This window comes from Piliocolobus tephrosceles, chromosome 10, assembly GCF_002776525.5.
Source record: "Piliocolobus tephrosceles isolate RC106 chromosome 10, ASM277652v3, whole genome shotgun sequence".
Classification (NCBI taxonomy): domain Eukaryota; kingdom Metazoa; phylum Chordata; class Mammalia; order Primates; family Cercopithecidae; genus Piliocolobus; species Piliocolobus tephrosceles.
This window is the reverse complement of record NC_045443.1, coordinates 130620362-130645083: the sequence shown is the minus strand read 5'-3', so window position 1 is coordinate 130645083 and position 24722 is coordinate 130620362. Positions and strand designations below refer to the sequence as shown.

At 42.5% G+C, this 24722-nt stretch overlaps 2 protein-coding genes across 5 annotated transcripts in view; one reads left to right on the top strand and one right to left on the bottom strand.

The window, feature by feature from the left end:
• The window catches only part of ZNF140 (zinc finger protein 140), a 23932-nt gene extending 3896 nt beyond the window's left edge, over positions 1 to 20036 (bottom strand). Inside the window, exons 1-4 of one of the 4 annotated variants that reach the window (XM_023196813.3) lie at positions 19347 to 20036; positions 17456 to 17582; positions 17140 to 17235; positions 3607 to 3673 (exon numbers count right to left, since the gene is read on the bottom strand). Coding sequence is in view for 3 of the 4 variants with exons in the window: in XM_023196811.3 (XP_023052579.1) it covers positions 17140 to 17238; positions 17456 to 17582; positions 19347 to 19355 (235 nt within the window). In the remaining variant the exon portion in view is untranslated. Of the gene's footprint in view, positions 1 to 3606; positions 3674 to 17139; positions 17239 to 17455; positions 17595 to 19346 lie in introns of those variants that run through there. The other 3 variants (XM_023196811.3, XM_023196812.3, XM_023196810.3) reach the window with 3 other exon arrangements.
• On the top strand, positions 12695 to 13107 carry LOC111529828 (60S ribosomal protein L39). The gene has a single exon (XM_023196817.3). The coding sequence runs from the start codon at positions 12755 to 12757 to the stop codon at positions 12908 to 12910; it is 156 nt and encodes a 51-aa protein (XP_023052585.1). The 5' UTR covers positions 12695 to 12754; the 3' UTR covers positions 12911 to 13107.
• Positions 20037 to 24722: the final 4686 nt, after the last annotated feature.

Here is a 24722-nt window from a genome sequence, read left to right as displayed (position 1 = left end):
GCGCCCGGCCAAAAATTTGTATCTTTAGGAAACCTACACTTAAGTGTATAGAGGTAAAAGGCCATAATATATAGAACTTATTCTCAAACGTTTCAGGAAAAAAATCATACGTCAAATGATAAGGCAAATGGGTATAAGCAAAGATGAATGTGGGCATCCTTTGTACTAACAACTTTTACATAAGTTTAAAATTCCCAGTAACATCTAAAAATGTATTTTTCATCTCAGTCAAATGTACATTGACACTTTGGGAAAATGTGATGTGATCACTCTCACTACTGTAAGCTTTTAAGGAAAAGTAGAGTGTACATTTCTTTGACGAGGTATTTAATTCATATCTCAACAGTGGATAAGATCTGTACCTATGCAGTAGGTACACAAGATACATGAAAGATAGGGGAGGCAGTGAGACAGCTATTAAAATAATTATGTCAATACAGATTAAACGCCAAATTCCTTTCTTGCCTCTTCTTTAAACCAATTCTGTATCTGCTGAGTACCTACATAAGGGCCCTGTAGATGTAAACTGAGGAACTGAGGCTAGAAATAGGGAAAGAGAACACAGAAGAAAATATTGATACAAGACACAAGAACAAGTTCCTTATACTTAGGGTAAAAATTGTATCAAAGACCAGAGATCAGATATAAAAATCCACTGCAGTAGATAAAGGCTTCATCTAGCAATGCTTCAAGGAAATTTGTTGGGAACTGAAATATACCAAGTGAACCTGGACATTTAATTGTGTCCTGGAGTTTGAGACCAGCCTGAACAACATAATGAGAAAGCGAGACAACCCCTGTCTTTACCAAAAAAAAAAAAAAATTTTAGGCATGGTAGTGTGCATCTGTACTTCTAGCTACTTGGCAGAGTAATGTGGAAGGACTGCTTGAACCCAGGAATTCAGGCAACAGAATGTCACCCTGTCTTTAAAAAAAAAAAGGGGGGGGGGAGTTGTTGGACAGGTATGATGTTATCATTAGATATGAAGAATAAGCTCAAGTGTTCTCTTGCATGGTAGGGTGATTAAATAATTATCTTTCAAAATAGAGAAGTTTTTAATGCTCTTGTTACACAGAAATGATACATGTTTGAGATAATGGATTTGCTAATTATATCATTATACAATGTATACATGTATTGAAACATCACATTGTACTTCATAAACATGTACAGTGATTGTGTCAATTAAAAAGAAAAAAGAAAAAATGGGGTTAATTCCACAGATTTAGTGTATTATTTGCCATATGATTTCTCACAACAATGAGAGTAAAAAAACACAATCAAGAAAACAATGTTGAAGATATAAAAGTAGAATGCTAATTACATATCCCTTCACCCATTTCCCTTCCTCAATCACCTAACCTCTTTCCATCTCCTACTATACCTCCATACTCTTTTTAATAGATGCCAAATGGATTTGAGGAAACTCAGTGCTTATTAAAAGCCTATAGATACAAGGTTTCTTTTTATCATTTTCTTTAAGAAACGAAGTCTCAGCCAGGCGCAGTGGCTCACGCCTGTAATCCCAGCACTTTGGGAGTCCGAGGTGGGCAGATCACTGACAAACAAGGTGAAAAATGTTTAGTAGAGATGGTGAAACCCCGTCTCTACTAAAAAATACAGAAAGTTAGCTGGGCGTGGTGGTGGGCGGAGCTTGCAGTGAGCCAAGATCACACCACGGCCCTCCAGCCTGGGGGACAGAGCGAGACTCCATCTCAGGAAAAAAAAAAAAGAAACAGAGTCTCGCTCTGTCACCCATACTGGAGTCCAGTGACACAATCTTGGCTCACTGCAGCCGCTGCCTCCCAGGTTCAAGCAATTCTCCTGCCTCAGCCTCCCGAGTAGCTGGGACTACAGGCACACACTGCTACGCCTGGCTAATGGTTTGATTGATTCATTGATTTTTGTATCTTAGTAGAGTCGGGGTTTCACTGTGTTGCCCAGGCTGGTCTCAAACTCCTAAGCTCAGGCAATCTGCCCGCCTCAGCCTCCCAAAGGGCTAGGATTACAGGCATGAGCCACCACGGTTTCATTCTTGATGTAATAAAGGATTCCTTTGATAAACCAGCAAGTAATATACTCAAAGGAAATTTTTTAGACGTATTCACTCTTTTCTTGGGAAAACGGCCCAATATCTTCTGTCGCCAATGTTATTTAAGATCAATACAGGAAGAAGGAAATTACGGAAAATGATGACAGGGAGACTTGCAGTTTCCAGTCTGACTTACAAGGATCTTAGAAGTCACTACTCTGTCCTAACAACAAGTGAAAAGTTGAACAAACTAAACTCTTGTAAGATCCCTCAGAGAAGTGCAGTAACAGGGCAAACAACTGCCCCCAAAATGAGACAGGAAGATATGGTGAGTGACAACTCACCAAAAGAGAAACCCACAAGCAGAAACCTCTGCAGGAACCAGTGCTGGGATAGGAGAACTTGCACTGTAATTGATGAATAGTTGGAAGCTCAGTGTGGACAAGTCTGTGGTTCAAAACTCTAGTCTTGGGTGTCCCTGGGGTTCTGTGAGTTTTACCTTCAGGAGCTCTACCCAGTTTTCAGAGTGAGTATTGGAGAAAAATTCCCCTGTGTTTTTGGAAGGGCTAAGATAAAAATAGCCATTTTTTAAAAAATAGACCAGAGTATTCCATTCTTAACAAGGCCTGCCCTCAGGAGAAAATATTTTACCAGAGCCTAACCTACACTTGGGAAAGGAAATACCAAACTCTAGCCAGCTCTAGCCTTCCACCAAGGGAAAGGGAAATACCCTACTCCAGCCCCTTCTAGCCATCCTGTCCCACATAAGGTGGGGGAAAAAAAAAAAAAAACTAATAAGTTCTTAGTCCAGAAGCACAGGCTTACCATAATTTTAAGATTACAAAATGCTTCTCTTCCCCCAACACTTTACCACTACATTACGAAAGGCAGTTTCTTTTACTCAGTACATCATGTCCACCCTTCAACATAAAATTATGAGGTATATTAAATGGCAAAAAAAAAAAAAAAGTCTGAACAGACTGAATAAGCATCAGAATCTGAGACAGATATGGTAGGGATGTTGGAATTATCAGTCCAGGAATTTAAGAAACTGATTAATACACTAACAGTTTTATTGAGAAAAAGTACACAAGATGCAAGACAAGATAGATAATGTAAGAAATGAAAATTTTAAGAAAGAATCAAAAAGAAATACTAGAAATAAAAATTCCTGTAATGAAAATAATGCTTTCAATGGGCTCATGAGTATTGTGTGTGGATATCTCAATAGAAATGTCCAAAACTGAAAAAGAGATAAAATATTGAAGGAAAAAAAAGGAACAGATTATCCAAGAACTGTGGGACAACTACAAACCGTGTAACATACTCATAACAGAAACAGTAAAAGAGAAGGAAGAATAGAAGCAGTATTTGAGGAAATAATGATGGAGAATTTCCCCAAATTAATGTCATAAACCAAACCACAGATCCAGGAAACACAGAGGACACCAAGCAAGATAAGTGCCCCCTTGCCCTCCACCAAAAAAAAAAAAACCTGCAATAGGTATATCATATTCCAATTTCAGAAAATCACATATAAAGAAGAAAGAAGTAAAAGGGAAAAAAACCTTACCTATAAAGGAACAAGGCTGGGAATTACAGTAGTCCTCTCATGTGTAGTTTTTCATCATTTCAGTTACCTTTGTTCAATATTTAAAAGTATTAAATAGAAAATTCCAGAAATCATTCATGTTTAAACTACACCATTCTGAGTAGTGTGATGTCTCGCACCATCCTGCTGCATCCCACCCCGGATGTGAATCATCCCTTTGCCTGGCATATCTACGCTGCAAATGCTACCCACCTGTTAGTCACTTAGTTGCTGTCAGATCCCCTGATGCAGTATCGTAGTGCTTGTGTTCAACTGACCCTTATTTTACTTAATCATGGCCCCAAAGCATGAGAGTAGTGATGCTGGCAATTCAGATATGCCGAACAGAAACTACAAAGTGCTTAATGTGAAAATGTGAAATTTCTTCTCCACTTAATAAGGAAAAACCCTCTCATATGCTGAGGTTGCTAAGATTACAGCAGAATGAGTCTTCTATTCATATGAGGAAGAAAAAAAGCAATTCAGCTAGTTTTGCTGTTGCACCTCAAACTGCAAAAGTTACAACCACAGTGCAGAAGTGCTTAGTTAAGGTGTAAAAGGGCCAGGCAAGGTGGCTCATGCCTGTCGTCCCAGAACTTTGGGAGGCCAAGACAAGGGGATTGCCTAAGTGCTTGAGGCCAGAAGTTTGCAACCAGCTGGGCAAGATTTGAGTACCCATCTCTAAAAAAATATTTTTTTAATTAGCCAAGTGTGGTGGCATGCACCTGTGGTCCCAGCTACTAAGGAGGTTGAGGTGAAAGGATCACTTGAGCCCAGGAGCTTGAGGTTGCAGTGAGCTATGATAACACCACTGCACTCCAGCCTGAGTGACAAAGTGAGACTCTGTCAAAAAGCAAAAAGAAAGGAAAACGGAAAAGGCATTAAATTTTTGGGTGGAAGACATGAACAGAACATATTCTAACCAATGGCAATGAGGTTCGATACTATCTGCAGTTTCAGGCATACATCAGAGGTTTCTGAAAATATCCCCTGAAGATAGGGGAGGACTCCGTACATCAGATCTTCTCAGAAACCATGAAAAATTACAGAGTGGAGTAAAATATTTAAAGTGCTGAGAGGAAAAAAAAAACTCTCCAGCCTACAATTCTGTAGCCTGTGAGATTGTCCTTCAAAAGTGGAGAAATTACTGTCTTACAAAAAATAAAAGTTTTTTTAAGGAATCTGTTGCCAGGAGACCTGCCCTGAAAGAAATGTTGAAAGAAGTTCTTCAGAGAAATGGAAAATGATACAGGTCAGAAACTCAGACCTACATAAAGAAAGGAATAGCATTTAAGAAGAAATAAGTAAAAGTAAAATAAATATTTTATTTTTTTAAAAGACAAGGTCTTGAGTGTCTTGCTGTATTGCCCAGGCTAGACAACAGTGTTGGGATTATATCTCACCACAGCCTCAAATTCTTGGGCTCAAGCACCTCCCACCTAAGCCTCCCAAAGTACTGAGATTACAAGTGTGAGCCACTACACCCAGCCTTATTTTTCTTATTTTTAATTAATCTCACAGACAATAGTTTGTTCAAAATAATAACAATGTATTGGCCGGGCATGGTGGCTCAAACCTGTAATCCTAGCACTTTGGGAGGCCAAGGTGGGTGGATTGCCTGACCTCAGGAGTTTGAGACCAGCCTGGAAAACATGGTGAAACCCCATCTGTACTAAAATACAAACAATTGGCCAGGCATGGTGGCTCATACCTGTAATCCCAGCACTTTGGGAGGCCCAGGTGGGCAGATCACCTGAGGTCAGGAGTTTGAGACCAGCCTGGCCAACATAATGAAACCCCACCTCTACTAAAAATACAAAAATTAGGCCGTGTGCAGTGGCTCAGGCCTGTAATCCCAGCACTTTGGGAGGCCCAGGCGGGCAGATGATGAGGTCTAGGAGTTCGAGACCAACCTGGCCAATATGGTGACACCGTCTCCTACAAACACAAAAATTACCTGAGCGTGGTGGCTCATACCTGTAGTCCCAGCTACTCAGGAGGCTGAGGCAGAAGAATCGCTTGAACCCAGGAGGCGGAGGTTGAGGTGAGCTGAGATGGTGCCACTGCACTCCAGCCTGGGTGACAGAGCGAGACTCTGTCTCAAAACTATATAAATAAATAAAATAAAATAAAATACAAAAAAATTAGGTGGGTGTGGTGGCACACACCTGTAGTCCCAGCTACTCGGGAGTCTGAGGCAGAAGAATGGCATGAACCCAGAAGGCAGAGGTTGCAGTGAGCCGAGATGGTGCCACTGCACTCCAGCCTGGGTGACAGTGTGAGACTCTGTCTCAAAAATATATAAATAAATTAAATTAAATTAAATACAAAAAATTAACTGGGCGTGGTGGCACGCACCTGTAGTCCCAGCTACTCAGGAGGCGCGGATAGGAGAATCACTTGGACCCGGGAGGCAGAAGTTGCAGTGAGCCAAGATCGTGCCACTGCACTCCAGCCTGGGTAACAGTGAGACTCTGTCTCCAAAATAATAATAATAATAATGTATTTTATGATTACAGCTTACATATAAGTGAAATGAATGACAACAGTGATACTAAGGACTGGAGGAAATAATGAGAAATATTTTATTATAAGGTACCTGCACTACACATGAAGTGGTATAGTATTATTTGAAAGTAGGGTTGGATTCTTTATAAATGTAGGCTGGGTGTGGTGGCTCATGCCTGTAATCCCAGCACTTTGAGAGGCCAAGGCAGGTAGATTACTTAAGGTCAGGAGTTTGAGACCAGCCTGGCCAACATGGGAAAACCCTATCTCTACTAAAAATGCAAACCATTAGCCAGTCATGGTAGCACACGCGCCTGTGATCCCAGCTACTCTGGAGGCTAAGGCAGGAGGATCCTTTGAACTCAGGAGGTGGAGTTTGCAGTGAGGAGAGATCATGCCACTTCACTCCAGCCTGGGTGACAGAACAAGACTCCATCTCAAAAAATAAAAAAAAGTATATTGCAAACTTTAGGACAACCACAAGAAAAAGAAGTATAATCAATATGCTAAGAGAAGAAGAGAAAATAAAATCATATAAAATGCTTAATAAAAAAACACAAAAGAGGGCTGGGCGCGGAGCCTCGTACCTGTAATCCCAGCACTTTGGGAGGCCAAGGTGGGCAGATCACCTGAGGTTAGGAGTCCGAGACCAGCCTAGCCAATGTGGTGAAACCCCATCTCTACTAAAAATACAAAAATTAGCCAAGTGTGGTGTTGGGCACCTGTAATCTCAGCTACACGGGAAGCTGAAGCAGAAGAATTGCCTGAATCCAAGAGGTGGAGGTTGCAGTGAGCCAAGATTGTGCCACTGCACTCCAGTCTGGGCTACAGAGTGAGACTCCACCTCAAACACACACACACACACACACACACACACACGAGGTTAGATGTGGTGCCTCATGCCTATAATCCCAGCACACTGGGAGACTGAGGCAAAAGGATCTCTTGAGCCCAGGAATTTGAGACAGCAGTGAGCTATGACTGTATCATTGCAATCTATCCTGGGAAACGGGGAGACCCTGTCTCTAAAAAAAATAAATAACTTTTTTTTTTTTTTGAGACAGAGTCTCGCTCTGTCGCCCAGGCTGGAGTGCAGTGGTGCAATCTCAGCTCACTGCAACCTCCGCCTCCCGGGTTCACGCTATTCTCCTGCCTCAACCTCCCAAGTAGATGGGACTATAGGCATCTGCCACCACGCCTGGCTAATTTTTTATACTTTTACTATAGATGGGGTTTCACCATGTTAGCCAGGATGGTCTCGCTCTCCTGACCTCGTGATCTGCCCGCCTCACCCTCCCATAGTGCCAGGATGACGGGCATGAGCCACCACACCCAGCCACAAAATAAATAAATTTTAAAAATAAATAAAGGTCAACAGTCTAAATACACTAACTTAAGACACTGTCAGAGTGCAGCACAAAACAAGACCCAACTATATGTTGTGTACAAGAAACCTAGTTTAAATATGAAGATGCATATAGATTTAGAATAAGTGAGTAGAGAAAGGTATACTATACTAACACTTATCAAAAGAAAGCAGGAGTAGCTAAATTAATTTCAGACACAGCAGACTTCAGAGCAAGGAAGATATCAAGGTTAAAGAAGAGCATTGCATAATGATAAAGGGGTCAATACTCCAAGAAAGAATCACAAAAACCTTAGTGTGCATGTGCCTAACAACAGAGCATCAAAATACATTAGGCAAAGCCTGATAAAACAGTAAGGAGAAACAGATGAAAGTGCTGTTATAGTTGGTGACTTCAACACCCCTCTTTCAGAACTGACAGAAACAGCAGGCAGAAAATCAGCAAGAACATAGCTGAACTTAACGCCATCAATCAACTGATATCAATAGACTACACATGCAACAACAGATTACACATTCGTCTCCAATTCACAAGACATTCACCAAGATTCTTAGTCATAACACACATCTTAACCAATTCCAAAGAATAGAAAGCATGTAGTGTGTGCTGTCAGACCACAATGGAATGAAACCAGAAATCAGTAACAGAAAGATTAAAAGGAAAATTTCAGAACACATGGATACTGAACACTGCATTTCTAAGTAACATGAACAAGAAAATTTCTAAAAAGAAATTTTAAAATATTTTGAACTAAATGAAAATGAAAATACAATTTATTTCAGTGGGATAATCAGTAGGATGCAGTGAAAGCAGTGCTTAAAGAAAAATTTACAGCATTGAATTAATAGAAAAAAATGTAGATCATCTACATTCTATGTTAGGAAATTTTAAAAAGAGCAAATTAAATTCAAAGGAAGAAGAAGAAGAGAAATAAAAATCAAAGGGCCCAGGTGCAGTGGCTCACACCTGTAATCCCAGCACTTTGGGAGGCCGAGGTGGGAAGATCATTTGAGGACAGGAGTTCAAGACCAGACTGGATAACATAGCAAGACTCTGTCTTTACAAATAAAAAATAAAATATTTAGTCAGGAGTGTTGGCATGTGTCTGTACTCACAGCTATTTGGAAGCTAAGGGAGGAGGAAGGCTTGAGCCCAGAAAATTTAGGTTACAGTGAGCTATGATTGTGGCACTGCTTTCCAGCTTAAGTGACAGAGCAAGATCCTGTCTCAAAAAAAATAGGCTGGGTACAGTGGCTCACATCTATAATCCCAACACTTTGGGAGGCTGAGGTGGGGTGGATTACGGGAGGTCAGGAGTTCGAGACCAGCCTGGCCAACATGGTGAAACCCCATCTCTACTAAAAATACAAAATTAGCTGGGCGTGGTGGCGTGCAACTGGAATCCCAGCTACTCGGGAGGCTGAGGCAGGAGAATCACTTGAACCCGGGAGGCAGAGGTTGCAGTGAGCGAGATCGTGCCATTGAACTCCAGCCTGGGCAAAAGGAAACTGTCTCAAAAAAAAAAAAAAGAAAAAGCACAAATATTGATGAAATTAAAAATAGGGTATTAATAGAGAAGCAACCAAATCAAACTAGTTCTCTGAAAAGATAATTAAAATCAAGCCTCTAGCTAGGCTAATTAAGAAAAAAAAAGTCACACGTTATTAATATCAGCAATGAAAGGGGGCCTCAGTACAAATTTCATGGATATAAAAAGGATAATAAAGAAATACCATGAATAATTCTATGCCCACAAATTTGATAACATAGATAAAATGGACCAATTCCTTGAAAGACATACATTGCCAAAGCTCACACAATAAGGAGAAAACTATCTGAATAGCAAAGAAATCAAAGGAGACTGCATGCGGTGGCTCACACTTATAATCCAAGCACTTTAGGAGGCCAAGGTGGGCAGAATTGCTTGAACCTAGGAATTCAAGACTAGCCTGGGCAACGTGGTGAAACCCCGTTTCTGCAAAAAATGCACAATGAGCTGGGCATGGTGGAGTGTGCCTGTAGTCCCAGCTACTTGGGAGGCTGAGGTGGGAGGATCACCTGGGCCCAGGGAAGTTGAGGCTGCAGTGAGCCGTGATTGCACCACTGCACTCCAGCCTGGACAACAGAGTATGAGACGCTGTCTCAAAAAAAAAAAAATTCAAATGAATAATTAATAACTTTCAAAAACAAAAGCATCAGGGTTCACTGGTAAGTTCTACCAAACATTTAAGGAAGAAATTATACCAATCCCCAGATGATAGAAGCAGAGGGAATAATCCTCACTCATTCTATAAGGCCAGCACTGCCCTAATATCAAAACCAAAGGAATTATAAAAAAATTAAAATGACAGACCAGTATCTCTCATGAACATAAATGTAAAAACTCTCAACAAAATATTAGTCAATTTAATCCAACAATGTATAAAGGGAATTATACTCCATGACCAAGTGGAATTTATCCCAGGTATACAGGGCTGGTTCAACATTTGAAAATCAATTAATGTAAAATGTAATCCATTACATCAACAAGCTAAAGAAGTAAAATTACATAATATCAATAGAAGCAATAAAAGTATCAGCAAAATCCAACAACCAACCATGATAAAAAAAAAAATCACATGATAATATCAATCATTCATTGCTGATGGGAATGCAAAATGGTACTATCACTTTGGAAGATATTTTGGCAGTTTCTTACAAAACTAAATATATTCTTACCATAGGACCCAGCAGTCACACTCCTTGGTATTTACCCAAATGAAATGAAAACTTATGCCTATACAAAAACCTGCACACAGAAGTGCTTTATTCAAAATTGTCAAAACTGGAAGCAACCACGATGTCCTTAAGTAGGTGAACAGATAAGTCAACTGCAGTACATGCAGACAGTGGAATGTTATTCAGTGCTAAAAAGAAATGAGCTATCAAGCCATGAAAAGACACACAAGTTACCAAAATGCATATTACTATGCATTATTATGTGAAATAAGCAATTTTTTGGACGAACGGAGGCAAGATGGTGCACTTCTGGGTTCTTCTTCACCAGCCTTTCCCGCGCGCGCGAAAATGCAGCCAGCGCCCAGGAAGGTGCAGACCAACTGGGCATGCGCCAGGTGACGTCAATCCGAAGAGACTAAGATTTACCTGGTCGCACCTGCGGAATGCCCCCAACACGCCCGTGCCCCACCTCTTGCCCTCCCACTCCTAGAAAAGCCGCTCTCGGCCAGCGTGCCACGCGGCCTTTCTGAGTCCCTCACTCCTGTCGGGACTGTAGGAACTCCGTCCAAGAGCTTCACCGGGTGACTCTCTTGGCCTCCTTTGCCGGAGGCTGACAGACCTCACCCCCACACCTTCTTCTCTGAAGCTAGGTGACCAAAAATAAATTTGCAGTTTTGCTCCTAGCCTTGCCTACCCGCTGGTTCTTTTGTGCCCGCTCTGGTGGTCTTAGAAAAACAAATCAAAAAGGTTAATTCCAACTCTCCGACATTCTGGAAAAGGCAAAACTATGGAGACAGTAACAAAAATCAGTGGATGCCAAGGGTTAGGAATGGATGATTAGGCAGAACACAGAGAATTTTTAGTGCAGTGAAACTATTCTATATACTGCAATGGTATTTGCAGGAAGAAAATCTAGAAAGATTTAGAGCCTTCCTCCCTTCCTCCTTCCCTTCTTCCTTCCTTTTTCTTTTTCTTTTTTTCTTTTTTTTTTTTTTAGACAGAGTCTTGCTGTCACCCAGGCTGGACTGCAATGGCATGATCTCAACTTACTGCAACCTCTGCCTCCCAGGTTCCAGCGATTCTTCCACCTCAGCCTCCCGAGTAGCTGGGATTACAAGCGAACACCACCACACCCTGCTCATTTTTGTATTTTTAGTAGAGACGGGTTTCACCATGTTGGCCAAGCTGGTCTTGAACTCCTGACCTCAGGTGATCTGCCCACCTTGGCCTCCCAAAGTGCTGGGATTACAGGCGTGAGCTACCGCACCCAGCCATATTTTTATTTCTATAATAAAGATAAAAAGATACAAATATACAAATTCACTAGCATTCTTATAGAGAAGCAATATAGAAAAGAAACTGAGGAAAGTTGCTTAAGAATAAACAACAACAGAATGCAATGATTTTACAAAGAAAATTCAAAATTTTAAGAAGCTGTGCAGGTAACTCCTAAATGTCTACTTTAGTTCAGCATCAGCATCATCTGATCATTTGTTAGAAATGCAAATTCTGGCTGGTCAGAATGCAGTGGAGTTTACAAGTCATTGATCACAACTAGTTATAGATTTCTTTGTTTCTCCTCCACTCCCACTTTTTTTTTTTTTTTTGACTAGCCAAAAAAAGAAAGAAATGCAAATTATTTGGTTCCACCCCAAACCTACCAATTTAGAATTTCCAGGGTGGGGCTTAGGAATATGCATTTGAAACCTCTTGAATATGATACTCAATTGCCTACTGGATTTATATATTCACATCCCACAGAGATCCAAAACTCAAGTCTCAATATAATCTTCTCCTCCCCTACAAACTTGCTGATCCTTTTTTTACTAAGGAAACAATCATACCACCAAAAAGACTAATGTCAACCACAACTTCTCAGTCTTCTTCATGTCTGCCATCTAGCCAACTGCCAGGTCTTTTTGAGTCTCCTTCTTCACTTTATTTCCAATCTGTCTACCTCCCTCAGCTCCCTGGATACCTACGTAGTTCAGGTAATGATTAGATCTACACTAGGTTGCAGCAACAACTTTTTTTTTTTTTTTAAGACGGAGTCTCGCTCTGCCGCCCGGGCTGGAGTGCAGTGGCCGCATCTCAGCTCACTGCAAGCTCCGCCTCCCAGGTTCCCGCCATTCTCCTGCCTCAGCCTCCCAAGTAGCTGGGACTACAGGCACCCGCCACCTCGCCCGGCTAGTTTTTTGTATTTTTTAGTAGAGACGGGGTTTCACGGTGTCAGCCAGGATGGTCTCGATCTCCTCACCTCGTGATCCGCCTGTCTCGGCCTCCCAAAGTGCTGGGATTATAGGCTTGAGCCACCGCGCCCAGCCAGCAACAACTCTTAAATGGTAGCCTTTTAAATGTTTACTTAAAATAATTCAGAGAAAAAAAGGGGCAGGAGTAAGACAAATACTATAAAATGTTAATCATTAAATCTATAACTAGGGCCATATAGGTTTGAGCAAAGAGAAAAATGAAAGAGAATTGAGGCCCTCTTTTCCTTTCTCCGCCATCGTGGTGTGTTCTTGCCTCCACTTCTCGCCATGTCTTCTCACAAGACTTTCAGGATTAAGCGATTCCTGGCCAAGAAACAAAAGCAAAATCGTCCCATTCCCCAGTGGATTCGGATGAAAACTGGAAATAAAATAAGGTACAACTCCAAAAGGAGACATTGGAGAAGAACCAAGCTGGGTCTGTAAGGAACTGCACATGAGATGGCACATATATTTGTGCTGTCTGAAGGTCACGATCACATTACCGTATCAAACTGAAAATGTCACCACTCTCTGGAGAGTTCGACGTATTTTCCTCTCTGAATCTATTATGAATGCGTTGGTTGGCTGGGTTCAGTAATAAATATGTGAGGCCTTTCATTTCAAAAAAAAAAAAAAAGAAAGAATTGAGAACCTAGAAACATACAAACACAAAAACTGACATTTAACTAATTTCAAAACAGTGAGGAAAAGGGTTGATGTATCAATAAATGATACTGTGATAACTGGATCTCCATAGAGAAGATAGCAAAGTTGACTACTAACTCACATGACAAAATAAAGCGAACAATGGATCTAAATGTGAATGGCAAAACAAGTAGGCTTTTTAAAAAGAAAATATAGGAAGATGTCTTCATCATAATCCCTTAGTAGGGAAATATTTCTTAAACAGGCTAAAAAAATACTAAATATAGGCCAGGCGCGGTGGCTCAAGCCTGTAATCCCAGCACTTTGGGAGGCCGAGACGGGTGGATCATGAGGTCGAGAGATCGAGACTATCCTGGCTAACACGGTGAAACCCCGTCTCTACTAAAAAATACAAAAAACTAGCCGGGCGAGGTGGCGGGCGCCTGTAGTCCCAGCTACTCCGGAGGCTGAGGCAGGAGAATGGCATAAACCCGGGAGGCAGAGCTTGCAGTGAGCTGAGATCCGGCCACTGCACTCCAGCCTGGGCGACAACGAAACTCCGTCTCAAAAAAAAAAAAAAAAAAAAATACTAAATATAAAGGAAAAGATTGATACATCTGACTACACTAAAATTAAGAATTTCTGTTCATCAAAATAAGCTATGAAGGTAAAACAAGCCACATGTGAAAGATTTTGAAGTACATATAATTAGCAAAGGATTTCTATCTAAAATATATAACTTCTACAAATCAATAAAAGAATCCAGTAGATAAATAAGCAAAAATCTTCAAGATGTACTTCGCAGATGGGGATACCTACACGTTCAATAAACGTGAAAAGGTGCTCAACTTCATTAACAGCCTAACAAATGCAAGTTTAAACCATGAGCTACCACTGCACACCCTTCTGATAGGTGAAAATTATGATGCCCAACAGGCATTCACTTATTGTATTTGTGGGAATATAAGTCAGTGAAGGGTCTTTGGAAAACATTTTGGCATTATCTAATGACTTAAAGAGGTGCATTATCCTCCAACTTGGCAATTCCAGTCCTATACATAAACCACAGAGAAACGTGCCAATATGTATCAGGATACAAGAACAGTAACAACATTGCTTGCAGTATCTCTAAATGTGCAAAAAACTTAAGAAGCCCTCAATAGTAGAAAGAATAAATTGTGGTATACTTACTTGTACAATGAAAAAAACTATTAAGAGCAATTACATTAAAATATTTTTTAACTTTTAAAAAAATAGGGTCTTGCTCTGTTGCCCAGGCTGGAGTGCAGTGGCACAATCACAGTTCACTGCAGCCTGAAACTCCCAGGCTCAAGTGGTTCTCCTGCCTCAGCCTCTCAAGTAGCTAGGACTATGGGCACATGCCACCATACCTAACTAGCTTTTAAAATTTTTTTGTAGAGACAGGGTCTCTCTAGGTTGCCCAGGCTTGTCTTAAACTCCTGGCCTCAAGTGATTCTCCCAACTCAGTCTCCCAAAGTATTGGAATTATAGGCATGAGTCACTATGCACAGCTAAAAACATTTTTAAAATTTGGAGAAGCAAATCAATAAATACATTATAAATCTTTCTATATAACGTTCACAAACACACAAACCTAAACTATAGTGAACACAAATGCCAACAGCTGATGAAACTATAAAAAAAACCAAGGAAGCTACTTTACCATAAAAGCAGAGATGATTAGCTGTATTGGAGGATGAGGATGAGCACACGGAGGCTCGCAAGGAACCTAGCAGTGCTGTGTTTACTGACCTTGGTCACATGGGTATTTGCCTTACAGTGATTTATTAAGTGTACATGTATGTTCATGCATTACTTCTGTCTGTGTGATATTTCACAGTGAAAAGAATTTTCAAAATAAGATACTGGAAGGCACACATAAAAACTTCAAGAACTGCCAGGCGCGGTGGCTCAAGCCTGTAATCCCAGCACTTTGGGAGGCCGAGACAGGCGGATCACGAGGTCAGGAGATCGAGACCATCCTGGCTAACCCGGTGAAACCCCGTCTCTACTAAAAATACAAAAAACTAGCCGGGCAAGGTGGCGGGCGCCTGTAGTCCCAGCTACTTGGGAGGCTGAGGCAGGAGAATGGCGTGAACCCGGGAGGCGGAGCTTGCAGTGAGCTGAGATCCGGCCACTGCACTCCAGCCCCGGAGACAGAGCAAGACTCCGTCTCAAAAAAAAAAAAACAAACAAACAAAAAAAAAACTTCAAGAACTGTGTTAAAGTAGTAGAATCAGGCTGGGCGCAGTGGCTCACGCCTGTAATCCCAGCACTTTGGGAAGCCTAGGCGAGCAGATCACAAGGTCAGGAGTTTGAGACCAGCCAGGCCAACATGGTGAAACCCCATCTCTACTAAAAATACAAACATTAGCCAGGCAAGGTGGCAGGCGCCTGCAATCCCAGTTACTCGGGAGGCTGAGGCAGGAGAATCGCTTGAACCCGGACAGCGGAGGTTGCAGTGAGCTGAGATCGTGCCATCACACTCCAGCATGGGGGACAAGAGCGAGACTTTGTCTCAAAAAAAAAAAAAGTAGTAGAATTAGAGGCAACTTCCATGTTTTCCTTTTTCCTCACTTCCTTTGTACATACTTTTATCGGTTTTGTTATTTTTTAATTCAAAAAGGATATTTTTCCTCATTTGCTCCCACTAAACGAAGTTTCCCTGCACCTGTTCCACCTCACGGCTTCAGCCCACATTAGTACCTCCTTTGCAAATCCTTCTGGACATTCTCCTAAGGGACTCTGCAGCATTTCATATTAACAACCACTACTCTCCTTAAAGCTACAGCTCAGTTTTCATGGAACCTGTTTCATCAGTCCTAAGCTGCTGCCTCCTAAAATGTATGCATTCCTCCTTTTCTCTCTAAAAATCAGTGTACCTCCATTAAACATTTGCTGTAGAATCAACTATAGAACTTACAGAACTTACAAAATTCAGAACTTACAGAATTCATCACCTTTTCTCCAAAAATGACCCTTTTCTGTCTTTTGTTTCTCTACTACAATCTGTATCCAAATTATGCAAGCCTAAAATGCCAACTGGAAATTCCTTTTTTTGCTGCTGAACTGCTAATTTGAGGATATTTAATGCAAGTTATTGAGACACATCACTAAGCCATGAATTCCTTGATAGTTATTACACTTTTGTACACCCTCTAGTCTCTGTAGCATTTAATAGAGAGTCTTGAAAAAGATTAACAAGATTAAAATTTCTGTAAATATTAAGAGTGTATGTGAAGGAATAAATATCAATTAATCAAAGAGTAATGAGCTAATCCTTTCAAGGTGATTAAATAGAACAGCAATATATGTACTTTTTAATTTTTCTTTCTCAGGTTGGATTTAGGCAATAGAAATATATGTCCATTTGAAGAAAGAAAGGGAGGAAAAAACAAAAAGAAATGAAATTCAGAGACCAGATAGAACGAACAATGAGAACAAAAAAGATACCTGTGAGAAAGTAGAGGAAGTATAAAGTGAGAACTGGTTGAGTACGTTAGCTGTTACGTAATATAGAAAAAACAAAGAGAACTGGGTATGAAGTAGTCCTTTACAGAGTTGTAAGTGAAACTTCAGTCTTTATATCTCTGGTATTTTTTTTTTTTTTGAGACGGAGTCTTGCTCTGTCACCTAGGCTGGAGTCAGTGGCGCGATCTCAGCTCACTGCAAGCTCCGTCTCCCGGGTTCACGCCATTCTCCTGCCTCAGCCTCCCAAGTAGCTGGGACTACAGGCACCCGCCACCACACCCGGCTAATTTTTTTGTATTTTTAGTAGAGACGGGGTTTCACCGTGTTAGCCAGGATGGTCTCAATCTCCTGACCTCGTGATCCACCCGCCCTGGCCTCCCAAAGTGCTGGGATTACAGGCGTGAGCCACCGCGCCCAGCCTATCTCTGGTATCTTTAAGGGAAAATTTTCCAATCAACATACTAAAAAGTATTCCTTTCTCATTGACTAATTGAGTGGTTTTAAAAAATTTCCCCATCAGCTTCCAATTCACTCACCTGAAAACAGATCTCTTTTCACATTCCTTTTCCCCAGCCAGGGTTCTTTCCCTTGCTCCAATAAGGAAACCACATCTGGCTTAGAAATGGAAAGACCTGCTTGCAGAAAATGAAATAAATTCAAAATCAGTCGTTGAATCCTAAGAAGGGCCACAAAAGGAATGTCAGATGTAAGTTTTTAAAATGTCTAAAAATAAGGTCCACTTATGTCCCCATCTTAAAACTAATTTTATCTTGGGAATATTCAGCCAGATAATTATAACAGCCACCCTAAAGGTCAAATTTTGACTTGAGGGAGATGAAGAAGAATACTTACCCAGTGAGACCAGATGGCCATAGTTCTCCAACATTACACGTCGGTACAAATCTCTTTGAGCAGGCTGAAGCCATTTCCACTCCTCCTGGGAGAAGTCTATGGCCACATCTCTGAATGTCACTGGCCCCTGAAATGACATACAGATATCTGCATGACCAGCACCCATGCTCCCAAACTTCCTTATCAAAGTATAAAATGAGTCTCACTGTGGAGGTTAGGCAATGTATCTAAGCAGCAACAATGGGAGTTTTCAGAATTCTGAGTAATTATATAATGAAGAGCCTAGCTTTTGTGTTTTGTTGCATAACTGAAGAAAAGGAGAAAAAAACATAAATTATCTGTCCTGAGATAATTTACAGTTTTGTTCAAAATAAAAGATTATACATATGAACAATATGGATTTTTGGCATTGGTTGTAAAAATTCTTAAGATTTTACAGTATTCCTTTATGTTAATAATGTATACTTTCCTTAATACCAGCCTATTTTAATATAATTCAGCCAGAATTTCTTCAGGGTAATAATTGGCTATAGCAGATAATAGCAGCACCCTTCAAACGGGGCATACATTCTCAGGTTTGTTCCAGTCACCCCTAATCCTAAAGAAATACCTGTGAAACTTAGTGGTAATTTTGGCAATGTCACAGAACAAGGAGGATAGACAGTAAAGAATCTTGATTCTGCAAGAAGAGAATGTAACACCTCCCAGGACAGAACCTAAAGCACTTTCCCTCGAAGTTAGGGAGAATCATACAGAAGCCCCTGCTTTGCAGCCTGGTTTTGCACCACTTGAGTGACCCACACAGATCTAGAGGCATGAACAGGAATTTAAAAGGTCTCAAACTAGTGGCAGCCCCAGATGGATGGCAGTTATATTTTACAGTTTTGAAGTTTAATAAAAAAAGTGATTAAAGACTGTTGACTAATAAAGCAGCTGTTTACAACACAGCAAGATCTGCAGCAGAGGTAGAAATTGGATTCCCCAGCAAAACTCAGAAAGCCTCTGAATTTGGAGAGAAGTATGACAAAAAGTAGGACAAAGAAGTGGAAATGAAAATGAGGGACTCATTTTGAATAGTTGACCCTGTTATCCCCACTGCTGTGAAGCACAATTACCATACAAACCCTCAGCCCCAATCAAAATAAAAATGTGTTCCTTATGTCATGTCAGAAAAATGAGCTCTATGGGTTCAGAGATTTTGTTTTGGTCACTTCTGCATCCTCAATACATAGAATGAGTTCAGCATTAGAATCACTTGGAAGGACTGTTAGATTGCTGGGCCAAATTCCCAGTTTCTGATTCAGAAGGTCTAGGGTAGGACTCAAGAATATTCATTTCTAACAAGTTCTCAAATGATGCTGATACTGCTGGTCCAAGGATGGAACCACTGAAAGTAGAGGTTCAGTAAAAACATACTCAATAAATGAATGAAGGGGCGCTGGAGTAACACAAAGCACTCCTCGTTCTAATACTGTGGGAAAGAAGAGGCAATGTAACAGCTGGCACCCTACCCTCTCACCCTAAAACATACCAGCCAGGTCAGAAATCCCGCCCACATCTGGATAGCTTCCTGTCACTCTCTTCATGTATACTTAAGTATAAGCACCTGAAAAGGAGGAACAGGGGACAGGGTCCTGGGGTTCCGCCAGGCAGGTGGTTGTAGGAGAAAGCCACCTCCCAAGTCCTGAAGAACACGGCTGCACTTCACAAAGAAAAGAGGAGACAGGCTCAATGGGTTGGCTCACTTGAGGCCAAGAGTTTGAGGTTACAGGATGCTATCTATGATCGCCCCACTGCACTCCAGCCTGGGCGACAGGAGGAGACCTTGTCTCTGTCTCAAAAAAATATATATATATATAAATATATATATCAATATATATCATCAGCTTACCTGAGACATAGCTCACAGAAGGGACCGAGGAGATCAGAAAAGTGTACAATGGCAGACCTGGCAGACAAGGAGTCCTGAGCGAACTGGCCAGCTAGGCCGCGCCCAAGTCACTAGATCCCACACTGGGGATTCCCGTGGCCCCCGCTCCGCGCCTCCCACGTAGAGAGCGGGCCCCGAGAGAAGGCGCTTGGACCACTGGCGCCGGCTTTCTCTTCCTGCCGGCGCGCCTCCCCAGAACCGGGTCACCTAACAGTGGCCACAGGACGGCGCGTTTCCGTTGTGCTTTCGGCCAGGTGGGTGTAGCGTTCCGGGGCTCCGGACCGAGTCACTGCCCGGGGCCATCTGGCGCAGACCCAGGGGCCTCCTTTCCTTGCCTACAGTCAACACAGGCCAGACGCTGGGCGCCGCCCCCGAAGGCCCCACCGCGGGCGTCACAGGAATGCGTCTTCAGAAGCCTCGCGGACGTCACCCCACCAGGCCGCCTGCCTCAAGAAACTACAATTCCCAGAAACCAATGCGGTCCTGCGCGCAAAGGCATAGGGTTTTCGTTCCTACTGGATCTCCCAGAGCGCCGCGCTCCCGCGCGAGGAGACAAAGAACGAGGGCCTGGGAAAACTACAATTCCCAGAAGGCACCGCGTTCCCGAGCACCGGAGCATAGGGCTCTCCTCCCACCCCAGAGCCTAGAAACAAAGAACTCGCCACCTAGGCAACCACACTTCCCAGAAACAACCGCGGCCCCCCGCGGGACACTACACAGGGCTTTCCGTTTCTATAACTCGCCGCGTGCCTCTCGGCCACAGGCACAACCAGCCGAGAAACGAAGAACACGGGACTCACGCAACCACACTTCCCAGAAACCGCGACCACGCGCGAGAGAGCAAACGACTTTCCCCGCCCCACTACAACTCCCAGGGTGCCTTGAGGCCACGCGCACATCACCGAAAGACAAAGAACACGAGCTTCAGGCAACTACACTTCCCAGAACCTCCTGCGACCCTGCGCAAAAGAGCGGAAGACTGTCTTCCCCTACTACGACTCCCAGAGTGCATCGCGGCCACGCCCAAAGCCGGAAGACTATGTAGGGCTTTAGCGACTATATTTCCCCAAACTCCTGCGGCCCAGGAGAGAGGGTATAGGGTTTTCCTCCCCTACTACGACTCCCACAGTGCCTCGCTGGCGTGCATACACCGCCCAGAGACAAGGAACTGGAGACTCAGGTGAACTACACTTCCCAGAACCCACCGCCGCCCAACAAGCGCCCAAGACCGCCACTGTTAAATAACTAGGGTACTTAAAGACTGTGGAGTCAGTACTTCAGTCCAAGGCCTTTTGTTACTGGAAAGGGGTCTGGATCTCAGACTCCAACAGAGGGTTCTTGGATCTCGCGCAAGAAAGAATTCGAGGCGAATCCATGAATTGAAAGCAAATTAGGAAAGTAAAGGAATGAAGAATGGCTAATCCATAGGCAGGGCAGCCCCGAGGGTGCTGGTTGCGCATTTTTGTGGTTATTTCTTGATTATATGCTAAACAAGGGGTGGATTATTCCTGCCTCCTCTTTTTAGACCATATAGGGTAACTTCCTGATGTTGCCATGGCCACTGGTGGGCAGTGAGGACAATCAGAGGTTGCTCTCATCACACATCTTGGTTTTGGTAGGTTTAGTCGGCTTGTTTACTGCAACCTGTTTTATCAGCCAGGTCTTTATGACACGTATTTTGTGCCAACCTCATATCTCATCCTGTGACTAAGAATGCCTTAACCTCCAGGGAATGCAGCCCAGCAGGTCTCAGCCTTATTTCACCCAACTCTATCTACCCCTACTCAAGATAGAGTTGCCCTGGTTCAACCACCTCTGACAGTGGAAGTTGTAGCAGTGAGGACAGCCAGAAGTCACTCTCATTGCCATCTTGGTTTTGGTGAGTTTTAGCCGGCTTCCTTACTGTAAATTTTTATCAGCAAGGTCTTTATGACTTGTATCTCATGCTGACCTCCTGTGTCATCCTGTGACTTAGAATGCCTAACGGTCTTGGAACGCAGCCCAGTATGCCTCAGCCTTATTTTACCCAGCTCTTGTTTAAGATGGAGTTGCTGGGAGCAGTGGCTCATGCCTGTAATCCCAGCAATTTGAGAGGCCGAGGGGGGGCAGATTATCCAAGGTCAGGAGTTTGAGATCAGCCTGGCCAACATGGTGAAACCTCGTCTCTACTAAAAATACAAAAATTAGCCGGGTGTGGTAGCGGGTGTCTGTAATCCCAGCTACTCGGGAGGCTGAGGCAGGAGAATCACTTGAACCCGTGAAGCGGAGGTTGCTGTGAGCCGAGATCTTGGCATTGCACTCCAGCCTGGGCAACATAGTGAAACTGTGTCTCAAAAAAACAAAACAAGGCCGAGCATGGTGGCTCACGCCTGTAATCCCACCACTTTGGGAGGCTGTGGCTGGCGGATCATGAGGTCAGGAGTTTGAGACCAGCCTGACCAACATGATGAAACCCTATCACTAAAAATAGAAAAATTAGCCGGGCGTGGTGGTGGGCATCTGTAATCCCAGCTACTCAGGAGGCTGAGACAGGAGAATTGCTTGAACCTGGGAGGTGAAGGCTGCAGTGAGCTGAGATGGTGCCATTGCATTCCAGCCTAGGCGACAGAGCGAGACTCTGTCCAAAAAACAACAGCAGCAGCAAATAATAATAATAAAAACACAAGATGGAGTTGCTCTGGTTCAAACACCTCTGACACTTTGGCTTCGTATAACTGTAATAACCAGAATCGTTGCAACGTTCCCTGGACGCCTTGAAACAGAGGTCTCAGAGGATGTGACCCCGAGTCCCTTGTGGTCTTGTGGACGGCCCCAACTCTACCTGGTACCGGCACAGCCACAGCTTCTCCCTTTGGGAACCCCAGCCACCCACCCTGGAGCAGTCTCATGTTACCTGAGAAGGAAGGCAGACGCTGGAGCGGCCCTGGTTTTTCATGTACTCCAGCTCGAGCCCTCCCCCAGAAGCCTTCTGGAAAGAGGCACTGGATTGCATCTCCAGGGGCTGAACTCCCAGTGACCTGGGAGTGCCTTTACTCCCAGCGTTGTGTGGGGCACTGTCCTGGGCCCGTAGGAGAGGTTTGGGGAAGCAAACCAGTCACATCCCTGTCCTTGAAGAGCACCAACTGTAAGCTGAAATAGGAGGTTAGGGAAGACTCAACCCACTGAATCAAAGGAGTATTGTTCCAGATCAAGGGAACAGTTTATGAAAAAGAGAGACAAAAAAGAAAAAGCCCATTATGCAAAATGGAAGAGGGCAAAAAAAGAGGAAATTCACTGACCTGGTGAAAAGACATGAGACTGAAAAAAAAAGTCCTTGTGAAGGAGCTTGGATGTCGCTCAGTAAGCTGGGAAGACCCATTAAAATTCTAAGGAGGATGTGTATAATCATATTTGCATTCTACTGCCTGTGTTCATGGTGAACTGAAGGGAAGAAGGCCGCTAGGGGCAATAGTTAAATATTCCGGAAACCAATCTGAACTGGTGCAGAGAATGGATTGAGGGATTTATTTAAGAAACAATTTAAAGGGAGAATCTAAAGGACTGGGTGATGAATTGTATATCATCCAATTAAATAGAAGGGAAGGAAGAACTAAGTTTCTTGTTAGAGTGATATGCTCAAAGAATTTCCTTCTTTAAAGACTTATGCCACAGCCGTCCACTCTTACGGCCTCAGCTTCCAGTTACCCTACAGATGAGGCACCCAGATCTCATAGCTATTTTGTTTTACTGAGATGATGAACCCAGGAAAAGAAACAAGTTCAGAAGAGAAGAAAATTAATTTGGGGACATATAGAGAATGATGTGTGTGTGTTTAACTTTATTAATATTGTCCAAATTATCCTTTCTAACCTGGAATCTTGCCGAAGATTTCACTTCATCCGTTTCCCCGTATCTTTTCTTCACACCGAAGTCAGCCTGATTTTTACAAAGCAATTCTGCTCATATTCTTCTGCTTAACATAACTTGATGATTTTAATTGTTCTTAAGTAAAGGCAAAAGTCCTTAATATGGTCCACAGGCTGCAGGATCTTACTCCCATCTTTTCAAGCTTTTCTTACATGACTTTCCTCCTCTCTAACTGCACTTTGTTTCCTCAAATATCATGTGCCTAAGGATCTTTGAGCACGTTAATTCCGTCTGAAAAAAAAGGTGACTATTCCTTCACACCACAGCCTCATTAGTTCATTTCAGGTCATCCTTTACATTTCAGCCCAGCAAGTCTTGCTCAGAGAAGTGCTCTTTGATCCCATTGTAATCAGTAAGGTCCCAATGATTATGCCCTAGACTTACTCTCTTTAGCATTTACTTAATTTGCAATTAGGTTTGTAATTATGTACTTATGTTCGTGTGATTATTTTGTTAGTGATTACATCCCTAGACTGTAAGCACTATGAGTCTAGACACCATTTTGTTCATCACTGTACCCAGGATGACTGCTGTGCTACTTGGTGCTCAGTGAATATTTATTGACTGAAGGAATGGCACATATTATCAAATTTTAAGTTTTGTCATATTGTGAGGTAAAGTGATATCGTGTTTTAATTTACTTTTTATAATAATATGAAACTGATTGACTAATGTCTATCTTCTGTGAAGATAGCAAAGGCTATGAACCATTATTTTGCTATGAATCACTTTTCTATTAGGAGCCCTGTGTTTTTATTATTAATTTGTAGAAGCTCTTTGCATAGTGGGATTTTATGCCTTTTGTATATATGTTGCAAATAAAGCATATTCTCACAAGTCGTTACTTATATTTTCCCTTGTATATAGTAAGGTTGTGTGCTATAAGCTTTTTTTATTTAATTTTATTTTTCTAGACAGAGTCTCATTCCATTACTCAGGCTGCAGTACAGTGGCGTGATCTCAGTTCACTGCAACCTCCACCTTCCTGGGTTCAAGTGATTCGCATGCCTCAGCCTCCCAAATAGCTGAGACTACCAGCACACACCACCACGCCTGGCTAATTTTTTTTCCTTTTTTTAGATGCAGTTTCACTCTTGTTGCCCAGGCTGGAGTGCAATGGCACAATCTCGGCTTACTGCAACCCCTCCTCCTGGGTTTCAGCTATTTTCCTGCCTCAGCCTCCCAAGTAGCTAAGATTACAGGCACCTGCCACCACACCCAGCTGATTTTTTGTATTTACAGTAGAGATGGGCTTTCACCATGTTGGCCAGGCTGGTCTTGAACTCCTGACCTAAGCTGATCTGCCTGCCTTGACCTCCCAAAGTGCTGGGACTACAGGTGTGAGCCACTGCCCCAACCTGTGCTGTAAGTATTTATGTAGTCAAATCTAAAAGTCTTTTCCTTTCTGGCTTTTGAATTTCTCTTGTTTAA